Below are 21,944 nucleotides of genomic sequence, written 5' to 3'. Positions count from 1 at the left end.
GTTCTTTCACCCGCGACTCGCCACGGAATCAATTATTATGTTTCCTCGCGAACTGAATTACCGGATCAACAAGAGCGGACGGTCCATTTGAGGGTGGACGCGAGGTGACGGATGGAGGGGGAAAAGTGTGCGAACAGTGTATCCTGTCAAGCAAGATATATATATATATATATATATATATATATATATATATATATATATATAGAGAGAGAGAGAGAGAGAGAGAGAGAGAGAGAGAGAGAGAGACGACTGAAAACCATGACAAAAATAGTACAGAAGAAGGGTCACACTACCACCAGGGTCATTAAACTACCCCTGGAAATGCCCAAAACGCCTACGAAAGCCTTGTCAAATATGTGAACTTGGCCGCCGAAAAGTTTGAGAGCGCGTGGCTATAGCTGAGAGCCGCTGAGTAACTTAACCATGCATGGCCGGGTCCGTAGAGTTTACCGCATCGCTGCCTCGCTAACGCCCAGCTCGTAATGCACTGATTCCTCGTAAAAATCGGAAAGCTGGCGACACTATGGTGGAAATCTTGCTCAAAATACCCGCTTATCACATTCGGCAGGCACTAAATGTGACAGGAGATTTCCCGAGACTATAATACATTAATCTAGACTAGAGTTATAAGCTCCTGCGGGATATTCTGGTCATAAAACATCACAAAGCTTCTAAATTAACCCTTCCTCAACCCCAGGTGATACAGGGGGAGAGACTACTACCCAGCTAGGATCTTGCTATTACCAGGGGCCTTACTACTATCCAGGGGGCTTGCTATTTTTTACCCAGGGGCCTTGCTATTACCCTCCATATATTTACATTCGTGGTACATTTTATAGCTACCCTTTCTCTAGTTACCTATAGGCTTACTGTTTCAACTGCATCTTTCATCAAGTAAGTGGAGAAATATTTATCAGTTTCAACAGTGAGAGAGAAGGACTTAAAAATAACGCTGGAGAGCAATGATATCTTAGATGATGATTCTTATACTTGGCAACATCCGCCACTCTCGCTTAATTAATATAGGGAGCGCGTAACGTACTGAGGACACCTTGTGAATAATATATATGCTGCTTAGTACCTCTTGCCCAGTCTCGCTACCCATGTGTGTGTGTATATACCTAGTTGTATTTAACAAGCTGTGACATACGGGAAAAGAGCTACACTCGCGCTGTCCCGTCTCCATATCTGCTCTTATCCAACTTTTCCTGTGTGTGTGTGTGTGTGTGTGTGTGACCCCATGGTCCAGACTAGGTGGTCTGTCCTTAAACCTAAGTGATTCTGCAGAAGGCTCCAAAACGTTGCATTTCTACTCTAGTTAATATTAAGTTGAAGGAAGTGACGGTCGAGCTTGTTTTTAAAGGAGAGAGAGAGAGAGAGATACACGTACACTCTTCCTCCCCTGTATACATAAACATCCACAGATTCACCTCAACAACCATCACACAGACCTTCTAACAGGACACGTAACAAATATAACGAGCCGTTGTGAACCCTAAATCCGTCCCTTTAAATCACCTGTCCAGCCAAACGTAAACAATAACAAACACCCTCCGCATACCTGAGTGACGGGCAGGCAAGGAGGTGAGGGGAGTTTTGACAGTAAAAATAATATGACAGCTGAAGATATGCGTGTATGTAGAGGAATGGAGGAGAGGCAGAGAGAGAGAGAGATACTTGTTAATACTATAATGTCTATCTGTCAGTGTTGTAAGCTCCCCTTCGGCCCCTTTCTCAGGTGAGCCCGTGCAGCCAGGATGGGCGGCCCTTCCAACTCCTCCCTGAGAAAGGCCCCGACAACCCCTCGCCACCCTGACAACACAGCGCCCAGGCCAGACTATTGGGTCCTCCTCTATGTACCTAACTTGATCGGTAGGAAACACTGGACTAATGTCTTCTCCTCCTCCTATCTTTGTCCTGTCTCTCTCTTCTTCATTTTCCTGCATATATTTTCATCTTTTTCATCAAATATGCGTGTTATGCACCTATACCCTGCGCATTATAAATCAAAATCTCCTCTTACTCCTCCTGGGGCTTCGTGGTGCAGTGGTTAGCACACTCGGCTCACAACCAAGAAAGCCCGGGTTCAATTCCCGGGCGGAGTGGAAAAATTTGGGCGGCTTTTCCGATACTCTACGCCCCTGCCCACCCAGCAGTGAATGGGTACCAGGTATTAATCGGGGGTTGTGTCCCGTCTCCTGGGATCTGTTCTCTTCTCCTATAATTCTTTCCCCTTCTGTCTCTCTCTGGCAAATGACCACAGATGTTGCGCCGACTAAACCAAACTTTCCAACTTTTTCCTACTGCTCCTTTCTCTTTCTCTTCCTTCCTCTCTCTATTTTCCCTCCTTCTTCCTTCTATTTCTCCCTTTCTTTCTGTATTATCTCCTCCTCCTCCTCCTCTTTGACATTCCTCTACATATACATTTTTCCTCCTCTCCCTTCTTTGTTTCTTCCCTTCCTCCCTCTCTCTCTCTCTCTCCAATCTCTGCTCCTCTTCCAATTTCTCCCTCTCTCTCCTCCTCTTCTCCATTCTGATTCTAGGTTTTGTGCCTGATTTCAATGTATTCTGATCCCACTGTTGTGTATATTTTCTTATTCTGATCTTATTCCTAAGTATTTCTCTTCCACCATCAGAGAACTCCCACATTCACAGTAATAATAATAATAATCATAATAACAATGTAGAGTAATATTAATACTCTCCTATGCTATCAACTTAACATGTTTCAGCCTTATAATAAACTACCTCTCAGTAACACATTATTCTAGTATACGTACTTAGCTAATCAAGATACTTTGCGCACCAGACTCTTGTAGCATTGTCTAATATCACTAATGGAGACTCTTAGTAATGTTATGCTAGATATAGTGCAATACTGACCTCATTAATAGAGTATGTATGTACCAGCTAATACAAAATTCATACAACAGGCCAGGGTTCATATTTTTAAACAATTCAGCGCCCCAGGACACATATTTGACACAGTTTTTGTAGGAGTTTTGGGCTTTTCCAGGGGTACTTTTAGGACCCTGGTGGTACTTTGATTTTTTTTCTGTACCATGAACCTAAAATAATACTCATTAGAATGCAATCAATCTCCTTTCTGGCCCTTGGAAGTAGTTTATGTGAGAGGCGAGAATGTCTGAGAATACCGTTCCAGGACAGTTTGCATTCCAGGTGTTAAAATGACCCTTGCATAGACCAGCTGTTGTGAATTAATTTCCATGTTGAAATAGTATAAGCTACAATAGTGCCCTCAGCTTCTCAAACTAAAAGGTGGGAAGCCGAGTCCAAAATTGCAGAGAAACCAAAATTTTCTGAATGCAAAAAAGCAGTCCACAAAGTTCCGTGTCCGAAATTGGAAAGAAACCTAAATTTTTCCAACGCAAAAAAAAGGTCACGAAATTATCAGGTGAAGTAAATTAAATGCAGTAACTGGAACATAAAGACTGCGCATATATAATGTTAATGCACAAAAACAATGCAAAAAAACACTAGGAAATTAGATTTGGGCCTCAAATTATCGTACATAAAAGGAGATGAAAAGTAAAATGCAGTATAACTGGAAGATAAAAGAAAACTATGCAAAGTAAATCCACAGAAACATTGCCAAAACACTGTAAAAAAAAACACTAGGAAATTAGAATTGGGCCTGAAATTATCACATGTAAAAGGAGATGAAATGTTAAATGCAGTATAATTGGAAAATAAAAGAATACTATGCTATGTAAATCACAGAAATGTTGCCAAAACACTGTAAAAAATAAAAATCGTGGAAGACGTTATCTTATGTAAACACAGATGAAAAATTAAGTGCAGTAATCAGAGTATAAAGACAACTAATATATGATGTAAATACTTATGACCAATGCAAAAATGCTGTAAAAAATCAAAATTGGGTCTTGAGTCATCTTACATAAACAATATGAAAAATTAAATGCTGTAATCGGAGTAAAAACAAAACTAATATATGATGTAAATGTTTACTACCAATGCAAAAACATAGTAAAAGATCAAAATTGGGTCTTGAGTTACCTTACATAAACACAGATGACAAATTATATACAGTGATTTAATAATTACGTATAAAGACAACTAATATATGACGTAAATGTTTATGACCAATGCAAAAACGCTGTAAATAATCAAAATCGGGTCTAGAGTTATTTTACGTAAACACAGATGAAAAATTAAATGCAGTAATTAAATAAGTAAGTAAGTATAAAGACAACTAATATATGAAGTAAATGCTTATAACCAATGCAAAAATGCTGTAAATAATCAAAATCGGGTATTGAGTTATCTTATGTAAACAGAGATGAAAAATAAAATGCCGTAATCGAAGTACAAAGGCAACTAATATATGACGTAAATGGTTATAACCAATGCAAAAACGCTGTAAATAATAAAAATCGGGTCTTGAGCTATCTTACCGGTACGTAAACACAGATGAAAAATTAAATGCAGTAATCGGAGTATAAAGACAACTAATGTATGACTTAAATGTTTATAACCAATGCAAAAACACTGTAAATAATAAAAATCGGGTCTTGAGTTATCTTACGTAAACAAATATGAAAAATTAAAAGCTGTAATCGGCGTACAAACACAACTAATATATGATGTAAATGCTTACAACGAATGCAAAAACGCTGTAAATAATCAAAATCGGGTCCTGAGTTATCTTACGCAAACACAGATGAAAAATTAAATGCAGTAATTAAATAAGTAAGTATAAAGACAACTAATATATGACATAAATGCTTATGACCAATGCAAAAACGCTGTAAATAATCAAAATCGGGTCCTGAGTTATCTTACGTAAACACAGATGAAATATTAAATGCAGTAATTAAATAAGTAAGTGTAAAGGCAACTAATATATGACATAAATGCTTATGACCAATGCAAAAACGCTGTAAATAATCAAAATCGGGTCTTGAGTTATCTTACGTAAACACAGATGAAATATTAAATGCAGCAAGGAAGGAAGGAAGGAAGAAAAACAAAGCTACATGCAAAACTACTGTAAACATTAAAATTGGGCATCGAGTTATCGTACGTAAAACCAGTTAAAAAATTAATATATAATAATAATAATCATGATAAAAATAATAATAATAATAATGGCAAATATATACGAATCCTTGACAACAATGGGCGAATACATATGTTATTTTGGATCTTGATCTTGTCAAAATTTCCAAAAACCTATAGTTTCCGAGTCCGGCTGATTGCGATAATTCTGTCAACCATGTCAAATATATGTGCTTGGGTGCTGAAATGCTTAAAAAATGACTTTAAAACTCTAACCCAATATAAGTTAGCTCATAGTCATTCCCAACCCTGATTCCTAATGCTGTCCCACACGCTAACGCAAAATTCACACCCGACAGGTTACATCCGGCTCTCCCTGCTCTTGCTAGCCTTCTGTTTGCTCCATTCCTCCTCTCCCGCTTGGTTTGTGAGCTTCTACACTGGATCTATTGTCCTCGACGGGTTTGACGGGTTTGCCGCACGTAAACTCCACCAGTGTTCTCTCTTTGGAGCGTGGGTCAGTGCCTATGTGTGTGTGTGTGTGTGTTTAGTTAGTGTATTAGTTTGTGTGTGTTTGTTAGTTTTCGCTGATCACTTTATAGAAGAAATGCCTTGTCTCTTCATCTGATCTTTCTGCATTTTTCATTTTGACTTCCTCTCTTTTTTCCATTAATATATCCCTTTTTTTTTCCTGGCCCAAACATCTTTTCACCTATGTATCTTTGAAATCCTCAGTGCATGTGTGTGTGTGTGTGTGTGTGTGTGTGTGTTGGGAGGTGTTTATATGTGTGAATGTGTGTGTGTGTGTGTGTCTGTACTCCCATTGAAATAACACCTCCACTTAGTGTATATTCCCTAGGGATTTATCTTGTGTTAAATAGAGGGTCTTGTACTGTATATATTGAGAGAAAGATGAGTCCAGCTCGTGATCAGGCCAGGGTGAATTATATACCTACAAAAGTCCCATCAGTTCAAAAATTGATAAATCCCATTGAAATAACACCTTAATTTTCCTCTAATTTCTTTGCTCCCTATCTTGTTATATGGAGGGTCTAATACTGTATATAGAAATGGTTTACTGTTGTGTTGTGTGTGTTTTTGTGATGCTATATGATTGCTGTAGTGCCATATAGTAGTTGATTTTGTGTGTGTGTGTGTGTGGGTGTGTACGAGTGAGTTCGTACATGTGATTCAGCTCGCAAGACATATTTTTTTCCTTGACAGTTTGATGTGGTGCTTGACAATCTGAGTCGCGGTCTTCTGTGGACGCACATCCATCCGGTAAGTCTCATCCTGCCCCTTGGACTGTTTGGGGGTTAGATTTTTTTTTGAATACGTAACTTGAATTCTCCACCTCAAATTGACTGCTCTTCCACCCTCTCATTCTTTTTTCCTTTGTCGGTTTAATCTTTTACAGCTGTTTAACTTCTTTCAATTCTGTATCTGCTGGTATGTCATCCAGATGTAGTCTCCGAGGCCACTAACTTTCATTTTTTGCATCTCTGCCAAGTGGAGATTTTGATATAAAATGTTCTGTATCTTCCGTTCCTCTTACTGGCTTGCTGTCTATACTAATTGGACATTCTAGTATAGATTTCTCTGTATTGTTTATTCCTGTTACTGGCTTGTTATCTCTACTAAATGTTCTGTATCTTCTATCTCACATACTGGCTTGTATTTCATAGCTGCTGTATCTTGTCTCTGCCCTCGAGTGGACGACATTCTGCTGCAACTATATCCTGGGAGCAGAGTGGCAGCAGACCTTCACGCAGGGCAAAAAGAAGGGCTTCAGCTACTTCATTTCCCTCCTCATGGCACAGAGTAGGTGGTTGTGTGTGTGTGTGTGTGTGTGTGTGTGTGTGTAATGCAGGGCCCAGGTCATACATGTCCCACTTCCTTATGCAAGAGTTAACTGGTATTTTTGTTCTTTCATCTTTCACTGGTAAACTCAGCAAAAGCAAGTCTTGTCTAATATTCGTTTAACTTTCTAATGCAAGAGTTAACCAATATCTTCATTCTTTCATCCCTGTCACTACAGTATTGATCAAAGCAGGCCTTGTCTTGAATATGTTTTACTTTCTAATGCAAGGGTTAACCAGTATCTTCATTCTTTCATCCCTTTCATTGGTATACTCTGCAACAGTCCTAATCACATAAACATTCAAGTTCCTGATGCAAGAGTTTACCGGTATCTTCATTCTTTCATCCCTGTCACTGGTAAACTCTGCAACAGCTCTAATCACATAAACATTCAGCTTCCTAATGCAAAAGTTAACCAGTATCTTCATTCTTTCATCCCTTTCACTGGTAAACTCTGCAACAGCTCTAATCACATAAACATTCAGCTTCCTAATGCAAGAGTTAACCAGTATCTTCATTCTTTCATCCCTTTCACTGGTAAACTCTGCAACAGTCCTAATCACATAAACATTCAAGTTCCTGATGCAAGAGTTAGCTGGTATCTTCATTCTTTCATCCCTTTCACTGGTAAACTCTGCAACAGTTCTAATCACATAAACATTCATCTTCCTAATGCAAGAGTTAACCAGTATTTTCATTCTTTCACCCTTTCACTGGTAAACTCTGCAACAGCTTTAATCACATAAACATTCAGCTTCCTAATGCAAGAGTTAACCAGTATCTTCATTCTTTCATCCCTTTCACTGGTAAACTCTGCAACAGCCCTAATCACATAAACATTCAGCTTCCTAATGCAAGAGTTAACCAGTATCTTCAATCTCTCATCCCTTTCACTGGTAAACTCTGCAACACCTCTAATCACATAAACATTCAGCTTCCTGATGCAAGAGTTAACCAGTATCTTCAATCTCTCATCCCTTTCACTGGTATACTCTGCAACAGCCTTAACCAAAGCACAAGATTTCATCACTTCACTCTTTTTTTCAGACTGGCGTAACCCCCTGGGAGTGTTGGTGATCCTGGGGCTGCACGTGTTTCCCTTGTGGCTGTTTGGCATCCAGCACGGGATCTTTGCGTCACACCTCACCTTCGTGCCATCGAGTGTACAGGTTGCCGGTAAGCAGGAACAGTACATCTCACCATTGCAGGTTTAGTTTAGTTATTTTCAAACCTACAATAGCAAGGAGTAGAGGTGACACAGCCTGCACTTAAACAACCTACAACACAGCCTTCGCTAACCTGCAGGCCACAAGGTTAGATAGGAGACTGACAGACACTAGACTTCACCTTTTGTATAGTGTCTTTCTTCTGTTGCACACGGCTTTCTACTCTAGCTCATTCATGTGCTGTCCAAATCCCTTATGCAAGAGTTAACCAGCATCTTCACTCACAGATACTAGAGTTCACCCCTTTTGTTGCACATGACTTTCTACTCTAGCTCATCCCTGTGCTGTCCAAATCCCTTATGCAAGAGTTAACCAGCATCTTCACTCTTTCATCCCTTTCACTGGTAAACTCTAGAACAGCCTTCCTTCGGTCATATTCCCTACTGCTTATGACTTCAAACTCCCTCAAGAGGTGAGCATTAACCCGGTAGCAGCAGGGATCATGTTTCTTAATGGTCCCTCTAAGCGAGAAAAATGAGAAAAAAATCATCCCTCACACAAACCATTTCATAATATACATCAAAGCATTTGTGATCAGATTATGTATCATCTATTTTGGGGGGGTTATTTCATGGCACAAATTTGGCCCGTCGCTGCTACACGGTAAAGCGACAAATTTGGCCCGTCGCTGCTACACGGTAAAGCCACAAATTTGGCCCGTCGCTGCTACCGGGTTAATACACCACTCCTTCTGAAATTGAGCTCTCTCTTGACCTCTCCCATGCTGTTTTCTTTGACAGGAACAGCACCTAGTAGGCTTTTTATTTATTTATTTATTTTTTGCCCTTGAGCTGCTTGTTATTGGAAAAAAAAGTCACCTGCCAACTGCTCCCTCACCCTCTATGCCCATCCTCACTCATGACCTATAGTAGCAGAGGTCACTAAACTAACTCTTGTCTTCTCATCCAATCTATTTTTATATGAATCAATCCTTGTTGCTATTGATAAGGAATTATGTTTATGTTTTTGTCCTCTCCTTTTTATTCTTCGTAAGTTTTTGTAACTGTTTCTTAATTTTCACATCCATGTCTGCTCATCAAAGGGGCTCTGTTTTGGGTCTATATCAGTTTATATTTTCCCTGGGTGCCCTTTCATGAACCTCAATAATAATAATAATAATAACAGTAATAATAGTTAATGGTTTTGGTCTTTCTGTACTCTCATCCAATCAGCAGTGACTTCATCATGCAGGGGTCAGGTTGGGCTTTAGTAGTTGCCTTGATCCATGTCTCCTTCTCTAATGCTGGTGTGGTGTTGACAGGCCTGGTTGTGCTGGGGTGTGGGCGGGTGCTGTGTGGCATCGTGGAGGTGTGGTGTGTCGCCTCTCACACCAGGCGGCTCTTGGTCAACTCCTCCCCAAGATGAACGGACGTCTCAGGGGTGCAGAATCTTCCCACACACAGCATGAGGCCTTCTACTCATGCAGGAATCACGTAGCAGTAGGAATTATATGTAGAAAATAGCTCAGAATAATAACCTCCTATGTACTCATACAGGAATCATGTAGCAGTAGTAATTATGTATGTAGGAGACAGGTCGCAGTAGTAATCTTCCCACATGCAGCTTGAGGCCTTGAACTCATGCAGGAATCACGTAGCAGAAGAAATTATATGTAGACATAGCTCAGAATAATAATCTCCTATGTACTCGTGTAGGAATCACGTAGCAGTAGTAATTATGTAGGTAGGAAGCAGGTCGCAGTAGTAATCTTCCCACACGCAGCTTGAGGCCTTGAACTCACGCAGGAATCACGTAGCAGTAGGAATTATTTATGTAGGAAGCAGGTCACAATGGTAATGATAATATATGGAGGAAATAAGAGCTGTAGAATAGGAGATTTTGGCCATTCTCATCTCATGTATTATTTTTTTTTTTTTTCTAGGTGCTCCCCATTGGTGACACAGGCGAATTTTATTTATAGTGGCTGTCGGTACTAAATGAAGCACTCAGAATTCAAATGGATGCTGGTACGATAATGTTTTTTATGCTCTAAGTAAGTAAGCGATCAGCATCTTCACTCTTTCATCCCTTTCATTGGTAAACTCTGGAACATCCCCATGCTGTCAGAATCCCTTATGCGGGAGTTAATCAGCATCTTCACTCTTTCATCCCTTTCATTGGTAAACTCTGGAACATCCCCATGCTGTCCAAATCTCTTGTGCGGGAGTTAACCAGCATCTTCACTCTTTCATTGGTAAACTCTGGAACATCCCTATGCTGTCAGAATCCCTTATGCAGGAGTTAATCAGCATCGTCACTCTTTTATCCCTTCTGCTGGTAAACTCTGAAACATCCCTGTGTTGTCCAAATCCTTCATGCAAGAGTTAACCAGCATCTTCACTCCTTCATCCCTCTTTTGGTAACAATATGGCACTGCTGATGAAATTGGCCAGACTTTCTTGTTCTATGGCTCTGAAGGATACAGGGAATTACATACATGCAGCAATCAGGTAGTAGTAGTAGTAATAATAGTAGTAGTGGTAGTCGTAAAAATTGTACATGACTATATTCTTCCATGTCAGCCTGAGTTCAGGTCTTGTTGTAGTCTGCTGGTAACGGCCTCACGGAAAATGCTGAATATTTATTATGCCTCCGATGATTTTTTTCTATATGCCTTTACAATAGTTGTATATTATATTGACAAAAGTGAGGTGGAGACAGTGAGGTTCGGATGTGAATATATGTTTTATTGACTATATTTATTCTTTGGTAGGAAAAAATTATAGAGTTGTGTATTTAAGAGCTATAACAACACAAAATACATTTATATATGAATTTATTTCTTTTAACTTGCCGTATTGCTGTTAAATAATAATAATAACAGTGATACAGAAATTTATACATGAATCTCGCTTAATGCATTTCTATTTCTGTAACGACTTTTAGCATATTTATATCCAGAGGCATGTGAGACACTCTTTTATAAGGGACTCAGTGTGGCGTGCATGGCCGACAGTGTTGTGTAGCTGCTGTGTGTTGAGAAGGAGTGTGTTGTGTATGGCACCAGTGTTGTGAGGGAGGGAGGCAGTCCGTCACTCTGATCAGTGTTGGCCCTAGGCAGATTCGGCATCAATCTACCTCATGTTAGCTTTGTGAGTTTTAAATTTCACAAGGACATAAGGAGACTTCAAACTCCAACTTCCACTCATTAGCTCTGAGTCAGTAGGTCCTGGGGCACATTTTTACTCTTGGAGCTTTAGGTAGAATATCACAACTGCCAACAGATGGACAGTTTATCCCAGTAGTACAAGCCACACACTATACTATATTAGAACTCTTACCACATTATTTTAGCATGCTGTGAGCTTACTGTAAGGTAGTGGTTCTCAGCCTGGTTTAGCCCACAGAGTCCACAGAGGCATAGACTACCAGCTGAGAACCACTGCTGTAGGATCTGTACACTTGCCTTGCTGCAGTTCAAGGCACAAATCCAAGGCAGCTAATAAGGTGCCCTGGCAGTGTTGTGCTGTACCAAACGTCCATATATAAAGCATAAGAAAAGCATCATCTTCCATCCACATTTTATTACACCTTATCACCTAATAGCTGCATAACATTACTCAAATAAAACCATTGGATCCCCACGTCATCAGTTTATTCGCTAAACTTAAGACTTACTGAGGAAACTGATGGATAGGTCGAGGGATTATATTGTGACACTTAAAGTAACAAAATATATAAACTTTACAGTCTATTTACACCTTTGGCTTTGGCTACACGTATTTACAGTATTCATTGAGCTGCCTAGCGTATCTGGGTGTGACCTTTAAGGGGGGAGTATTAAGACATTCCTGGAACCAAACTGAATAGATGGCGCCACTATAAACACTTGTCTGTGCCATGACGGGCTTGGGCCAACCGCCAGGCTCCTACAGAAAGCCTACCAGCACTATTGGCCAGGGCGTAAAAAAAAAAATATATAAATTAGTATAAAAATAAAACTGGCTTGCCGGCAAATATTCACTGCTTGTGTTTGAGAGCGAGAGAGGCGATGGGGAACTTAGCTATCTGAGAGCCATTGAAAACAGAACCCAAACATCCAATACTGGGGTCCTAAGAGCAACTATAAGTTTGAATTTCCACACACTGCAAACTTTCACATTTTCCTAGTCCCACACCGTCCATTCTTAACCTGGTAGCAGCGGGGATCATGTTTCTTAATGGTCCCTCTAAGCGAGAAAAATGAGAAAAAATCATCACTCACACAAACCATTTTATAAAATATATCAAAGCATTTGTGATCAGTTTATGCATCATCTATTTTTGGGGGTTTATATCATGGCACAAATTTGGCCTGTTGCTGCTACACGATAAAGACACAAATTTGGCCCATCGCTGCTGACAGGTTAAGGGTACAAACACTGAACATTTTTTGAGGATACCAGGTTTTTCAAGGGGCCCTATCTTACTCTGGCTAGGAAACACATGCCTTCCTACCCTCTGGAAATTCTTTAATATCCCTGGTCTTGAAGTGCTCTATTCCTAATGGTACAAATACTGAACATTTTTTTAGGATACCAGGTTTTTCAAGAGTCCCCAATTTTATTCTGGCTAGGAAACACATGGCTTTTAACCCTCAAACGTAAGCCCTGGTTGCACGACAGACGAGTGAGTGTCTGTCTGAGCAAGTTGACACAATGCAGTGGGTCCAGTAATACTACAAAATCAGGACACACAAGCTGGAATATTGCTTGGATATTTAAATGGCAAGCACTTAGAAAATAACAGCTGTAATACTCCATGGAAAATGTCTTTGATTCACATGTTCTTGAGATGGTTTGTTGATAATAGGAATTTGAGGTATTGGAAGCTGTAACTACACACACACACACACACACACACACACACACACACACATGAAAAAGAAGAAACATATATTCAAGATCGCAATAACACAAAGGTCAGTAACCATGCTATTTCCCATCCTAACAAACCTTACATACGAAGACTAGTTTTATAAGAGAAGAGTCAGGCAGATAATAAAACATCATATAATCTCTGTTCCTACCTACTAACCTACCACTGCATGTACTTAAAACAAACGAGATTACCAAAATCCGAATGACTGACTCTGAAGACATTTCCAAAATAACTCGTATTCGCTGATAAGAAGTTAACAGTACCTTTGAAGGGATGGGGAAGGGAAGTGAGGATAATTACCCTCATTATCTGTGCCTACTCCATTTCTTTTCAACATTTAGTCCAGTATTTTCTGTAGTATTGGGTAGCTAGTTCCTCCTGGCATGTCTTGTGGTTGCCAGCTGAGTGACCTCCTGAGCAGCCCTTCCCTCAACCCTTACAGTCATTACCAGAGTCACAGAATAGAAGAGTTTGGCCCATGCAAAATCTGGCTGGTGTGCCTTTCTTTAGTATTGGGTTGCAAGTTCCTTTTGGCATGTCTAGGTCTTGCCAGCTGAGTGACCTCCTGAGAAGCCATTCCCTCAACCCTTACACTCATTACCAGAGCCACAGAATAGAAGAGTTTGGTCACCTTCATCAGTGCCTACTCCATTTCTTTTCACCATTTATTTCAAAGTATTGTAATCTTTAGTACTGGGTTGCTAGTTCCCCTTGGCAGCTGAGTAACCTCCTGAGAAGCCCTTCCCTCAATCCTTACACTCATTACCAGAGCCTAACACACGGTCTGGAGCCAAATGAGAAACACGCTTACATAAAGACTGCCTAACTTTTACAATAGGTTACTGAGGGGGTGACAATGATGTACACAGACATTCACACTGTCACCCAGGCTTTGACAAGGGGGCAGCTGACTGATGTCCAGCTTAGCAAAGGTCTTAAAGAATACAATCAAAGAGTAGCTGCTACGAGCCATGAAATATTGAACTGAAAATTGTCTAGCAGGGCAGGCAGATTTGAGATAGCACAAGCCACAGACCAACATGGATTATATGAGCAAGGGTCAGCCAGTGCAGCCCATGAGTTATATGGATTGAAGGGCATGGATTCAGACAGCATGAGCAAGCGTTCGAAGCCTATTCTTGTGGTATTAAGGGCCGTACTACCTCACAGCCATCCACCACATTCATCGGTAGAGATTCCTTATCATATGAGTAACAATGATGATCATGATGTGTACAGCGTAAGTTAAAACAAAGTACAATATTATCTCGATTCGCCAGACTATGATACATAATCGGAGCCATAAATTCATCACTGGTAGAGCTTCCTTATCATACGAGTAACAGTGATGACCGTGATGTGTACAGCGTAAATTAAAACAAGTAAAGTTATGTACAGTATTATCTTAATTTGCCAGACTAAGATACGTAATCCGAGCCAGAAATTAATCACTGGTGGAGCTTCCTTATCATACGAGTAACAGTGATGACCGTGATGTGTACAGCGTAAATTAAAACAAAAAAGTAAAGTTACGGACAGTATTATCTCAATTAGCCAGACTAAGATATGTAATCGGAGCCAGAAATTCATCACTGGTAGAGCTTCCTTATCATACGAGTAAGTGATGGGCATGATGTGTACAGTGTAAATTAAAACTAAGTAAAGTTACGTACAATATTACCTTGATTTGCCAGACTAAGATACGTAATCCGAGCCATAAATTCATCACTGGTAGAGCTTCCTTATCATACGAGTAACAGTGATGACCATGATGTGCATAGCGTAAATTAAAAGTAAGTAGTTATGTACAGTATCATCTCGATTTGCCGGACTAGGATACGTAATCTGAGCCAGAAATCCATCACTGGTAGAGCTTCCTTATTATATGAGTAACAGTGATGACCATGATGTGTACAGCGTAAATGAAAACAAAGTAAAGTTACGTACAGTATTATCTCGATTAGCCAGACTAAGATACGTAATCTGAGCCATAAATTCATCACTGGTAGACCTTCCTTATCATATGAGTAACAATGATGACAGTGATGTGTACAGCGTAAATTAAAACAAAGTAAAGTTACGTACAGTATTATCTCGATTTGCCGAACTCAAATATGAAATCTGAGCCTAATTTTGGAGTTCTGACAGCTACAGGAAATTAGTCTATCATATGAGAAACAGTGATGACCATGATGTGTACAGCGTAAATTAAAACTAAGGAAATTACGTACAATATTATCTTGATTTGCCGGACGCAAATATGAAATCCGAGCCTAATTTTGGAGTTCTGACAGCTACAGAAAATTAGTCTATCATATGAGTAACAGTGATGACCATGATGTGTACAGCGTAAATTTAAACTAAGGAAATTACGTACAGAATTATCTCAATTTGCCAGACTAAGAGACGTAATCCGAGCCCAACTGTTATAGGAAATTTGTGCTTCTCTGTGATTACTGAGAGCACACGTCTGCCTCCACACATTACAAAGTCTGCGTTTTGCCAATTGTATTCTGTTTGACTTTCGTAAGGTGAATTCATGTTTCATTTTGATGTGTTTACGAGTTTTTACACCGTTTCTGTGCATGTAGAGTTGACAGTTACACTTTTCTTCTGATTACTGCATTTAATTTAGCGACCATCGGCGAAATTATTGATATTCTTTGTTTGGCTTCGGAAAATAAGGATTCCTGCCAATCTCGGACATGACTTTCCTACATTTTTTTAGTCCAAAGATAAGGTTTAATTTATTGCACCAACGAATTTCATGAAGCTCTTTTTTTGGCTTCGGAAAATATGAATTCCTGCCAATCTAGGACCTTCCTCCAGTTTTTAGTCCAAGGAATCAATATATTACTGTTCGTTTTTTGGCTTTGGAAAATGTGGATTCCTGATGATCTCAGACATGACTTGCCTTTATTTTTTAGTTCAGAGAATCAAGATATTACCATTCTTTTGTTTGGCTTCGGGAAATGTGGATTCCTGATGATCTCGAACACGCATTCCTCCATTTTTTAGTCCAAAGAATTAAGATATGTTTAATTTACTTCACAGGGAATTTCATGACATTCTTCGTTTGGCTTCGGGAAGTATCTCGCAAATTCTCGGATGTGACTTCCCTCTCATTTTTCTTAGTCCAGAGAATCAAGATATTACCATTCTTTTGTTTGGCTTTGGAAAATATGAATTCCTGCCAGTTTCAAACACAGCTTCCCCTCATTCTTTTTAGTCCAGATAATCCAGATATTACCGTACTAGTATTTGCAGGCACTTGAGTTCGCTAGACATAATATCTCCCTGGCGCGCTATCAATATACAGCTACAAAAACAACGACGTTTTTACACTACGAACCACTTAACTTAATTCCTCTTTGGCTTGATCTTCTCGTAGGCGAACTTCTGCCCTCGGTCCACCAGGCGGCCGCCCGGCTCCGCGTCCACCAGCGTCTTTTTCCGTAGGAAGTGGAAGTGGTCGAGGGCGAAGTTGTAGAATTCGTTCTCAAGCCGCCACACCTGGGAAGGACGCGGAGATGGATTTTTTTTTTTTTAATCTTTTTACAGAAAGGGAGATTGCTCAAGGGTGAAGAAATAGGAAACAAACAAATAAAAAAGCTGCAATATGTACTAGCAAGGAAGTCACAAGGTCAAAGTTGAGTTTCAGTGAACAGAAAAGGAATGAAAGAAAATAAAAAAGGAAACAAAAAAAGCCCACAAACATACTGGAAATGGAATCCTTTTATTAATGGGAAAAGAATACATTAGGGAGTTGGAAAATGATAGAAAAAGAAGAAAAAAAATCTACCATACTAACCTTGGTGTTTTGGAGCTTGGCTATGGTCTCTGGGGATGGCATGATCTTCTTCACTGTCTTGCGCAAGTGGGACTTCACCCCTGAAAAGAAGGACAATTTGGTGTGGGAGAGCCTTGGCATAACAGGTTAGTCAGTACGGGGCTCGGGCAAGATTGAAAGCTTTTACCCACCTGAGAGATAGAGGTCGTAGGCTCCCCTGAAAATCCGAGGCAGTGCATACTCCATCATGGCCACAAAGTCTCCCATCTCCTCCGTCACGCCCACCAGGAAGTATTTGTGGATCAAGTTCTGTTTGGCTTGTTCCAGCGCCCAGTTTGACCCCGGCACCCTGTTAGGAAAGGTCAGAGGTCAGGTGGTGAGTGTAGTTTTATTTTCTTTATTTTATGGTACAGGAGAATGGCAAAGGGCTGAAGGAGGAGGTGTGGGGGAGAGGAGAAGGAGGAGGAGAATGGTATATGGAGGAGAGAAGAGAAAAGAGGAGGAGGAAGAGGTAATAAATAAGGAGGAAGAATTACGTAAGGAGAGGAACACACACACACACACACACACACACTCTCACACAGAAAAAGACAGCTGCTATCATATGTAAAGAACAGAAGATACACACACACACACACACACACACACACCAAAATAAAAAATAATAAATAAATAAATAAAATAATAAAAAAATACGGCTTCTATATACCTACAAGAACAAAAGAACACCAGAGAAAACATGCTGATAATGACCCCTTGAATTAATGACAAGGCGTGACGATAATACTGCTGATAACCTCCAAAATAATAATAAGGTATAATGATGCTACTTAAAAGCCTCCTAACTTACCAGCACTCAGCATGGTGGCCACAGAAGAAGGGGACCTGGATCCAGAGGTGTGTGGTGGAGCAGTCTGGGTGTTCCATGGCCACACACTCGTCCAGGGTCTGTGTGGGGAGGACACCTGATCAATTACCTTTGCTTCACCTCGCTGGTCAGTCTCGTTAATAAAAAAGACTATGATGAAACTGTGGGGAGGACACCTGATCAATTATGTTTGCTTCACCTCGCTGGTCAGTCTCGTTAATAAAGAAGATTACGACAAAACCTTGAATCAGTAAACCAAGTCGAGAAATAATTAAAATTCACACTGGTCACATTTAGAACAGACCGCCAGAGACAAGGCTGATGCACAGACATACAGAGATACATCCATACACCATTAAAGTGGAGTTTTCTCTTAGTATGAGCTAATATTAACAGTACTAACATGCACAAACTCATGAACAAAGCCTAGTGCAAGGAAGAACATCAGAAAACTTAACTGTGGAGACTGAGACATAAGCAAGAAAGACGTTACAGATATGCACGCTGAAAACCAGTGACAAAAGTGTGATGTGCCGCGCCGTGCCTCACCATTTTGTCACCCATCCTGCGCCTGATGTGGTAGGGCCGCAGGTCATCGCCGTAGCGCACAAAGTAGTAATATGAGATGAGGCGGTCGAGCGGCTTTCGGATGAGGTTGATGTAGATTGGCTGCTGGCTGACCCCGAACCTGGAACAAGCAAAGAGAGGCGGGTGAAAATAAAAACCCATACTGGCAGACAATAGTTATATTTTTTCTGTCCTGCCCTTCCCATATTTACCCCTTCTGCTTTGTATATAAGAAGAATTGTGAATCATTTTGCCTACTTCTGCTCTTCCTTTGTGTGTGTGTGTGTGTGTGCTGGTAACGCTGGAACAATGAAACTGTGTGTGCTCATGTAGAAGTCAGTCATAAAAATGTTGACCCCTAACCCTCACACATGCATTACTCACCTGTTGAAGTCCAGGTAGGCAACGTGTCCGTGGTATATCCCAGGCTTTTTTTCTATCCAGTTGGAGACGTTGTACACAAACCGCATCTGAAAAAAAAAAAAAAAAAAAGAACTCCTCACTGCATTCTTTTTCTAAATCCCTTGGTGTTAAATTATCTTTCCTGAATTATTACTCTTCATTTTCTCAAGAATATGGATGGAAGCACATACATTGGGCTAGGTATGATATGCTATGTGTGTGTGTTTGTGTGTGTGTGTGTGTGTGTGTGTGTTCCTGATTACGTAAGGCATGGTTAGGAAAGTACTCTGTGTGTTTCATCTGATCTCTGAGGGAAAGCAATGGCATGTTCTTGGTCAGGCAGGGCTAAGTACTGTATACAAGGTATGTGTGTGTGTTTAATCACCTGGTCAGTCAGCGAGAGCGTGGGCGTGTTCTTGGTGGTGTTCATGTGGATGACGTTAAACTTGTTCCGTGCGCAGAGGTCATAGGCAAGCCCGATGAAGGAGGTGGAGCCCGTCTTGGGAACACGGTTGTAGATCACCACCAGGCTGTCCAGGTCCAGCACACCTCCTGGCCTGCCTAGCCCCCCCATTGGCTGCTGCTGGTAGCTCACAGCGGCTGGGGAAGGGGAGGGGCAGAGGAGGGTAAGGCACCTTCTTCCATTTTAAGTTTCCCCCTAGCAAGATAAAAGACTAAGGTCCATATTATCAACCCAGTAGTAGTGACGGGCCAAATTTGTGGCTTTACCATGTACCAGCGATGGGCCAAATTTTTGCCACGATATAAACCCCCAAAAATAGATGGTGCATAAACTGATCACAAATGTGTTGATATATATTATGAAATGGCTTGCCTGAGTGATGATTTTTTCTCATTATTCTCGCTAAGAGATGCCTTTAAGAAACATGATCCCCACAGCTGTATATACTGGGTTAAAAGTCTCAGGCTCCCACTGCAACTACTTCCCAAGGTAACAGAGAAGACTAACCAGGTTTTTATGGGTGTTTTTCCCATTCAAGATGCAGAAGTTGTGTAAAACTATCCCCAGGATCACAAAATAGACCATGAAAAGCCCAACAACTGGCGCTACCTCTGTGAGTATACTGCGTGGACTGAGACCCTGTTCCCATTGTTATCCGTTCTGAGCGCTCTCATCTTGCGACGAACAATGGGAACCCATGCTCATGTCTTCCACTTGTTAAAAAAGAGGAAGCTCGTACACCAAGTCACTGCTCGTAGACCAAGCCATTTTAAGTGACTTTTTTTATGCTCGTAAATCAAAACACTCATGAAGTAAGGCATTTGTAAAAGGGGAATTACTGTATATCAAAAGGACACTTAAATTTTGTAGGAATTCCATAACTATGATCAAATTTTTTAACAGACTGACATAACATTACTCATGAACTAAATGCATGAAGTCTTATGGTACAGGAGTAGAGGCTGGGCCGAGTCACTCACCATCTGGGTGCATGGAGGTGCGCAGCTGGGCCACCTCCGAGGCCAGGTGGAGGTACATGAGGGCGATGGCCACGCTCAGACCCACCAGCAGCAGCACGGCCACGCGGGAACTCTTGAGCCGGGAACTCGTCATCCTGGAAAACAAAAAAAATCAATGCTGTCAATTTATCAGTAATACACAACCCCTCAAGGCAAAGTTAAACAGTTGGATTGCAGGAGTTGTGCATGACTGATAAACTCAATACTATCAATTTATGAGTCATGCACAACTCCACAAGGCAAAGATAAACAGTTGGATTGCAGGAGTTGTGCATGACTGATAAATTGTGCTTGACTGATAAACTGCATGACTGATAAACTCAATGCTATCAATTTATCAGTCATGTACAACTCTACAAGGTAAAGATAAACAGTTGGATTACAGGAGTTGTGCATGACTGATAAACTCAATGCTATTAACTTATCAGTCATGCACAACTATACATGGCAAACAGTTGGATTACAGGAAGAGTTCAGGAAATTAAAGTTCTGATTGAAACAAAAGATGAGTAAAATATAAGAGAGGGGGACATGAAAACACTCTTGGATGTGAGCGAAGAGAATAAAAGTGCAATGCCAGAAGGTTAAGTTAAGTTTACCAAGTATGGAATGTACACAGGATCACAAAAGTAGGTATAAGTATTGTAAGTAATTAAGTGTCTGACAAGGTTGTTGCACTGGATTCTTGACCTAGTTTCAAATCTGCCCTACCTGTATCCCTTGGTCCCATTCTTTACAAGTTTGATTAAATTCTAACCTCAGCACTCTATCAATCACAGCATACACCTAGTAGTCAAAATAATAATTAATACACCCATCAATATAAAGTGATCTGTGCAAGGTACACAACTCAGTCTTTTTACTTATTGTCTACTTGCTCAGTAATATACAAACCCCTACAGACTGGCGTACCTACAGACTTCAGCTGCCCCTTTCTATCCCTATTTCATATACCTCATATTGTTTGGTCCCATTCTTTACAAGTTTGACTAAATTCTAACCTCAGCACTCTATTAATCACAGCATACACCTAGTAGTCTAATCAATAATTAATACACCCATCAATATAAAGTGATCTATGCAAGGTACACAACTCAGTCTTTTTTACTTGTCTTATACTTACTCAGTAATATACAAACCCCTACAGACTGGTGTACCTACAGACTTCAGCTGCCCCTTTCTATCCCTATTTCGTATACCTCATATTGCCTAACTTGTGCACATGGGGGAGCAACCAGGTGAGTTAACCAGGTGAGGTGAGTCTCCCTCCGACCTCCGACAAGGGAAGGAAGGGGAGGACAGGGCACATGTGTCTGGTGTGGTGACTGCCTGGGTGGGGCGGGGTGACTCAGTGCCAGGAGGGCTTGGCACAGTGCCACTTGTCATAAGCAGCATCCTTCCCTGAGCCCCGCAAGACACCCCCGCCTGAGGGACACTAATGGCCTGCTGCTGTTGTGACCTCCGGCCAGACCATGGACCAGAGACGGTGGCACTGATACACTCATGGACCCACCTGTCAGGAGGGTCAGGCAGGGTCAGCAGGGGTCACTAACTCCCATACGTCACCCCGACACACACTTGACCACACACAACAGCTGACCGTCGCCACCGCTGCCAGCTGGACGACAGTGCTTCATAATAGCAATGATATAAGCTTATTTAGTACTTTAATTCTTTCAACTAGTATAGAATATGTCGATTTTAAGTGAAAAGTTTGGTTGACTCAAGAATAAGACTCACTAATAAGTTCCAGTGGTTTTATATAGGGCTATATTGCCTCCTAAATAACAATGATATATTTAATAACGCACTGCAACTCATTACTACTTTATTTTATAGGAGCATTGAT

General features: G+C 40.7%; 2 protein-coding genes across 7 annotated transcripts in view; one reads left to right on the top strand and one right to left on the bottom strand.

Annotated features, from left to right (window-relative positions):
• LOC126998242 (uncharacterized) overlaps positions 1–11,638 on the top strand; it is a 12,543-nt gene extending 905 nt beyond the window's left edge. Inside the window, exons 1-8 of one of the 3 annotated variants that reach the window (XR_007752721.1) lie at positions 1,418–1,584; positions 1,739–1,872; positions 5,400–5,557; positions 6,265–6,321; positions 6,726–6,861; positions 7,948–8,076; positions 9,388–9,661; positions 9,821–11,638. Coding sequence is in view for 2 of the 3 variants with exons in the window: in XM_050859731.1 (XP_050715688.1) it covers positions 1,758–1,872; positions 5,400–5,557; positions 6,265–6,321; positions 6,726–6,861; positions 7,948–8,076; positions 9,388–9,491 (699 nt within the window). In the remaining variant the exon portion in view is untranslated. Of the gene's footprint in view, positions 1–1,417; positions 1,585–1,738; positions 1,873–5,399; positions 5,558–6,264; positions 6,322–6,725; positions 6,862–7,947; positions 8,077–9,387; positions 9,744–9,820 lie in introns of those variants that run through there. The other 2 variants (XM_050859730.1, XM_050859731.1) reach the window with 2 other exon arrangements.
• Positions 11,636–21,743, bottom strand: LOC126998241 (heparan sulfate 2-O-sulfotransferase 1-like). 4 transcript variants are annotated; one of them, XR_007752720.1, is made up of 10 exons: positions 21,295–21,602; positions 20,057–20,190; positions 18,999–19,213; positions 18,596–18,681; positions 18,194–18,332; positions 17,627–17,724; positions 16,968–17,125; positions 16,798–16,877; positions 14,998–16,499; positions 11,636–14,723 (listed from the first exon to the last, which is right to left on the bottom strand). XR_007752720.1 is itself a non-coding variant. In XM_050859729.1 (9 exons), exons 2-9 carry the CDS (start codon positions 20,187–20,189, stop codon positions 16,347–16,349), a joined length of 1,062 nt encoding a protein of 353 aa, XP_050715686.1. In that variant the 5' UTR covers position 20,190; positions 21,609–21,743; the 3' UTR covers positions 11,636–16,346. The 4 variants fall into 4 exon arrangements, 2 of the variants coding, with proteins under 2 accessions (XP_050715686.1, XP_050715685.1); XR_007752719.1 differs by having other exon boundaries at positions 11,636–15,805; positions 15,984–16,499; XM_050859729.1 differs by lacking the exon at positions 21,295–21,602 and adding an exon at positions 21,609–21,743 and having other exon boundaries at positions 11,636–16,499.
• Positions 21,744–21,944: the final 201 nt, after the last annotated feature.

This window comes from Eriocheir sinensis, chromosome 13, assembly GCF_024679095.1.
Source record: "Eriocheir sinensis breed Jianghai 21 chromosome 13, ASM2467909v1, whole genome shotgun sequence".
Classification (NCBI taxonomy): Eukaryota; Metazoa; Arthropoda; class Malacostraca; order Decapoda; family Varunidae; genus Eriocheir; species Eriocheir sinensis.
The sequence above is the reverse complement of the archived record's forward strand: the minus strand, read 5'-3'. Positions and strand labels throughout refer to the sequence as shown.